Raw genomic sequence first — 6,359 nt, forward strand, 5'->3', positions numbered from 1 at the left:
GCTCGTCGTGATCACACGACAGCATTTTTGATACGTATCCAACGCCGCGGTCGCGGCACAGAGCTAAGTAAAAAAAGGGAAACGAGCGCGCGACGACGGTGTATTATTACGCGAGAGAACCAACTTGTATTTAACCAATCTCATACCCAATCGCTCGTCGTGATCATACGACAGCATTTTTGGTACGTATCCAACGCCGCGGTCGCGGCGCAGAGCTAAGTAAATAAAGGGAAACCGCGACGACGGTGTATTATAATGCGATAGAACTAACTTGTATTTAACCAATGTTATTTTACGAAAATCATGTCGGCTACCCTGTAGCCTAAACTAATGAACCAATTGACTTGAAACTTTCACGAATATCTCAGATTGGTGTGTAGATGATTCTGTGAAAATTTCAAGTTTATCGGAGTATTCAGCCTTAGTTATATGCAAAATATTGACATAATTATTTAGCAAAACGCTATTTTTTTCAACAATTCTACCATTTATATGTTTGTATGTACTGGCCGCCCATTTTTCTCCTTCCACGCGTCAGTTGCAATCACTCGTTGCGTAATCGGTCGTCACGGCACAACGTTAAAACACCAGGTCGCCCGAATTTCCCACTCCATGCAACGCAACGGGCTCACGTTGATTTCGTCTTTAAGTAAATGTTAAACGAAAAGTTCTCCTTTGTCTCATTAACTATATCTAAAATTGTAATTAAAAAAATGAGTGACATCTCATCAAAAACACTCCGTGTAAAAACATCGCTAAGTAAAAAAAATCACTTAAATTAGAAAAGTAATTTATGAAATTAGCCAATTTTTGATATCACAACTTTTCTAATTTAAGTGATTTTTTTTTACTTAGCGATGTTTTTACACCGAGTGTTTTTGATAAGAATAATAACGTATACTACGCGAATACGGAAAAAGCTATATCAAATCCGTAGAAAAGTGAAATATAATAATAATAATAATAATAATAATAATAGTAATAATCGTATAGTTGTCCACAGTCGGTTTGATAACCGGACGATCGCGGTGATAACGAAACGGCGGTAGTACGGCGCGGAACGATGATCGGCGGGCGAGACTTAAAAAAAAATCTAATTTTCTGAGGGGTAATTCACTATAAATACACCTAGCGCCGGCGGCAAACGGGCGAACTACGTCCCGTTTTATAGTATAAGAAGAAAGAAGATATGCGTGCGGCTCTGTAATTGTCCATTTATTCTTATCGTTTTTCCATTTTTCACAGTGCACCGAATAGAAGATTAATTCAAGCGGTAGGTACACGGACGCAGTATCCATGATGAGGGCGTGTCAGTTGTTCAAAACGCTTCATATCAAGCCAACGCTCGTGACCGGTTTAGAACACAGCGGTGGTTGTGCGACTTTGAGACTGCCCTCGATTTCGATCAGAAGATCTATGGTGAGTTGTATGTTGTTATGTCCATTTTTGTAGTTACTATAGTTACATACATTAGTTTGAATGACGGACTTGTGTAAAAAAAAAAAAGATCGCCTTTTAATTTAGTTATCTACCTATTTCTTAATAAAAATGTTTAAGGCTTCCAAGTGTGATGTTGGTGTCCGCAAGGAATCCGACACTTTTGGTGAATTGGATGTGCCGAGCGATCGTTACTATGGTGCTCAAACAGTCAGGTCGACAATGAACTTTCGTATTGGAGGCGAAAAAGAACAGATGCCGGTATGTGCAGTTCTTGTACTTAGTTATTTGATATTAAAATATTATATTTTAATAATATTATGTAAGTAGTGGCTTATATAAATAAATAAGAATAAGTGTTTAGTAGAATTTTTAACTTTTTATTTAGCGCAATAATACATGGCTAAAGGTACGGTTTCTCTGCAAAATTTGAATGTGACGCCTAGCATCAACTACTGATCCAGACATAGTAGGCATCATGATGCTGTGCTGTTCCACTGTTTGGCACTTCAGAGAAACCGTACTTTAAGTAAAAACAAAAATTTAATTTAAAATATCTGTATTGATAATGAAATTAATTTGTAAACTTTATAGTGTTACATTTAATAATCAATTTTAACATCTAATACTAAAGATTCCTTCAGATATATGGAGTATAAAATTATGAGATTATTGAATTTCTAATGACAGTATTATAGTTATATGTAAATAATAGACTGTTAAAAAAGTTAATTTCTAGTCATCAAAAATATAATACAAGAGTATAAGACTAAAAAAAATACTTGCTTTATGTTAAAATATCTTGTTATTTAAATAGGTACTATTATTATGTATTATAAAATATAATTATACTAGATAATTATAATGATGAAAATATTAAATCAACAATTTATGGCCATAATTTTATAATGCTAATTTATTAAAAGAAAATAATTAATCAATATTAAATTAAATAATTGATGAGTTAAAAATATTACTTGTAATGTACTTTATTAAATTTCAATTTATTTTAAGCATAAACTTAATTCAATATATAATATAAATCTATAACAGTGGTTCCTAAACTATTTTTCATTGTAGCATATTTGATATTAGTTATTATAAATCACACTAATCATACTAGTCTAATAAGCACTTTAGAACTTATTAAAAAAAAAAAAAAATGTGTAACAAGTTTTCACGGCATAATGGCACTCTTTTAAAATGTCTAGTCATATACTTTGGAAAACACTGACCTATAAAGATAGTTTTTTTCTCTAGATTACAATGTTTAGATTGTTTAGAAAATAGTTCTCATATTTTTACAATAGAACTAGGGTATTCTTTGTGGTAATCTTAGTCGTTAGAATTCTGAATTTTTTTAAACATAAATATTAGTTTTAAGAATTATTTATAGTTGAAAATTTGAAACATTCATTAATTATTTAGGATTTTAATATGTAAACTTTCATCTTAAATTTATTCAAATAAATTAAATTATTATGTAATTACTATTTTTTTAGTATCCAGTAATTGTAGCAATGGGTATACTGAAAAAAGCAGCAGCTGAAGTAAATAAAGAATTTGGCTTAGATGCTAAAATTGCTGACGCAATAAGCAAAGCAGCAGATGAAGTAATCAGTGGAAAACTTTATAATGAAGGACATTTTCCTTTGGTAATATGGCAAACTGGATCTGGTACACAATCAAATATGAACACAAATGAAGTATGTACTAAGTTGAAAGCAATTAATTAAATTTAATGTGCAAAAAAACAATTAAATGAAATGTATTACAGGTGATTAGTAATAGAGCTATTGAAATTCTGGGCGGAGAGTTAGGATCAAAAATTCCAGTTCATCCTAATGACCATGTAAATAAAAGTCAGAGTTCCAATGACACTTTCCCAACAGCTATGCATATTGCAGTTGCAATGGAATTGAACAACTTATTGTTGCCATCATTGAAACATCTACATAAGGAATTAGATAAAAAAGCAAAAGAATTCTCTGGTATAATAAAAATTGGTAGAACACACACCCAAGTAAGAATAATAGTTAATTTATTTCAATAAATTTGAAATTATACGTAAAAGTCTAAATGATGTTAAATATTTTCAAATGAGCTCATTAACAATCCAAATCACAATAGTGTTTATTATTTTTTGTTCACTAATTAATAATTATTAGTTCCAGTTATTTTAATCTTATCTTTAAAGTGTGTTATGAATAATGTGATATAATTTTCTAATCCAAAAATGAGACAATTCCTATAAGTTTTTAAGAACTACTGATACCTATTGGTTATTGGATAAAATTATAAAACCATAATTATTTAATTATTACACAATTCATTTTACTTTAATATAAAACTAAAACTTATAAACAGTAAAATAACATTTAAATGCTAATTTTTATGTACAATCATAATATTTGGTGATTGAATAATCGCAGTGATCAAACCTCAATGGTATAAATTTTATAACTAAACCTATGGATATGTAAAATAATAATTTTAAATATTTATTTGCATAAAAATTATTAAAAGTTTTTTTTTTTTAAAAGGCATACAAAAACAAGGATATGTAAATATCAAAATCTAGACAATTCATCTTATTTTTCAAAAGTATCTATAAAATAAATACTAAATATATTTACAATATAATCAATAAAATTAATAAAATTTAACTTACAATATGTATAGTAGGATAAATAAAATAAGCTCATTTTTAAAAGAAATTTAAAGAAAAGTTTGGAAAAAAATATTTTGAGGTTATAACTTAAAATATATTAATTCACATTATTCTAGCATGAATATTAAAAAAAAAAAATATATATATATATATGAAAATATAGTTGTATGTAATTTCAAATGCTAAAATGTATTATATTATGTTGTATTGTTTATTGTATAATAATAGAATTGTAAATTAATGTTGAATTGTTGATGTAGGATGCCACACCGCTAACTTTAGAACAAGAATTCAGTGGTTATGTCAGACAACTACATAATGGTATCAAAAGAGTAGAAAATACCTTACCTCATCTGTATGAACTGGGGTTGGGTGGTACTGCTGTTGGAACAGGCTTGAATACTAGAATTGGTTTTGCTGAAAAATGTGCTGAGAAGATTAGTCAGTTAACCAATTTGCCATTCAAGAAATCTCCAAATTTCTTTGAATCATTGGCTGCTCATGATGCCATGGTAGAAGTATCAGGAGCACTAAATGTACTCTCATGTAGTTTAATGAAGATTGCAAATGATATCAGGTTCCTTGCATCTGGACCTAGAAGTGGCTTAGGCGAACTTTCACTACCAGAAAATGAACCTGGGAGCAGTATTATGCCTGGTATTATATAATAATTTAAATTCTCTAATAATATTATGATGTATTTATTACTATTAATTCTATTCATATTATTGTAATTTAGGAAAAGTAAATCCTACCCAATGTGAGGCAATGACAATGGTGTGTGCTCAAGTGATGGGTAACCATGTAGCGGTAACGGTTGGTGGCAGTAATGGTCATTTTGAGTTGAATGTTTTCAAACCAATGATTGTGTCCAATGTGCTAAGATCTACAAGGCTTTTGGCAGATAGCTGTATGTCATTTACAGATAATTGTGTTGTTGGAATTGAAGCTAATAAGGAGAGAATTTCTCATCTTTTACAAAATTCTCTTATGTTAGTTACTGCCTTGAATCCACATATTGGATACGATAAAGTAAGACAATCTTTATAAAATTAATTTAAATACATAACCAACCAAATTTGTTAATCAAATTAACTTTTATTTCAGGCTGCTAAAATCGCAAAAACTGCACATAAAAATGGATCTACGCTGAAAGAAACAGCGTTACAACTTGGATACTTAACTGAAGAAGAATTTGATAAATGGGTCAGACCAGAAGATATGTTGGGACCCAAATAATTGATTTAATTCAGCATAGGTGTTAAATGGCATATGTTTTTCTGTTAATAATTTTTAAGATGTTCTACGTTGATTTGAAAAAATAAAAATAAATTGAAATCAATATTTTTTAGTATTAATTTTTTTTTTGTTATTTCATTTATTTACATTAAATAATAATTTTTAAAATTTTCCATAGATATACAATCAAAATTGTAATGTACATGTATATTTAATCCTTAGATAATATACAACTTAATGTAACCTAATCTAGTATATGATCTAAGATTTAATCAATATGTCAAATCATTATTATCATTGAACACCTTACCTAAATGAGTCCTGGAACATGTTAATAGGTTTGAATTTGCCTTGGGCTTAATGTTTTAAGGTTGCCAATTATTAATTTATTTATTATGATATACCATTTGGTTATCACTCCACTTATAAGACGCAAACTGTTTGTGTAAGACAGTGGTCAATCAATATATGTTTGTCATCCTGATCTAGTGTATTATCTGTATGACTATGGAAAGAAGACCTATTACTAAATTTGCACAAGTTTATCACCAAATACATTGCTTAACTTAAATTTTTAAATAAGGGCATCATTTAAATAATACGATAATTAGCAAACCATGTGTAATGGGTATCATTAAAGTAATATTTTTGTAGTAACAGCATTTTCTACAAAATACTTAACTAACTTACTTTTTACCTAGTATTTTACAACCTAATAGTTTTTTTCTTTCAGACTTCTCAAAGAAATTAACAAATATATCAAAATAACTAATTTTGTGTTAGATATTATATCATCTGTTTATCTATATAATATATATTAGTCTGATTTACATAGATTTTTTTTTTTACTCTTGTGAAACATTGACATTATGTAAATCTAGTGTAGGTGATATTACAAATATTATAGGGACATCAAAATTCAAAAGTACTCCTTGATACCCATTTCTTCAGTGATTCAGATGCAGGGAACAATATTATCACTAAAAAACAATTGATATTACCCAGATTCTTT

General features: G+C 29.0%; 1 protein-coding gene across 1 annotated transcript; it reads left to right on the plus strand.

Annotated features, from left to right (window-relative positions):
- Positions 1 to 1,139: 1,139 nt before the first annotated feature.
- LOC113549592 (fumarate hydratase, mitochondrial-like) lies at positions 1,140 to 5,466 on the plus strand. Its single transcript, XM_026950969.1, has 7 exons — positions 1,140 to 1,419; positions 1,558 to 1,698; positions 2,940 to 3,143; positions 3,215 to 3,460; positions 4,369 to 4,765; positions 4,848 to 5,140; positions 5,216 to 5,466. The coding sequence occupies exons 1-7, from the start codon at positions 1,297 to 1,299 to the stop codon at positions 5,345 to 5,347; spliced, it is 1,536 nt and encodes a 511-aa protein (XP_026806770.1). The 5' UTR covers positions 1,140 to 1,296; the 3' UTR covers positions 5,348 to 5,466.
- Positions 5,467 to 6,359: the final 893 nt, after the last annotated feature.

This window comes from Rhopalosiphum maidis, chromosome 1, assembly GCF_003676215.2.
Source record: "Rhopalosiphum maidis isolate BTI-1 chromosome 1, ASM367621v3, whole genome shotgun sequence".
Classification (NCBI taxonomy): Eukaryota; Metazoa; Arthropoda; class Insecta; order Hemiptera; family Aphididae; genus Rhopalosiphum; species Rhopalosiphum maidis.

Coding starts and splice junctions, on each gene's coding strand:
- LOC113549592 (XM_026950969.1), top strand. CDS start 1,297: ATGATGAGGGCGTGTCAGTTGTTCAAAACGCTTCATATCAAGCCAACG. Junction 1,699..2,939: donor GCGAAAAAGAACAGATGCCG/GTATGTGCAGTT, acceptor CTATTTTTTTAG/TATCCAGTAATTGTAGCAAT. Junction 4,766..4,847: donor TGGGAGCAGTATTATGCCTG/GTATTATATAAT, acceptor ATTGTAATTTAG/GAAAAGTAAATCCTACCCAA.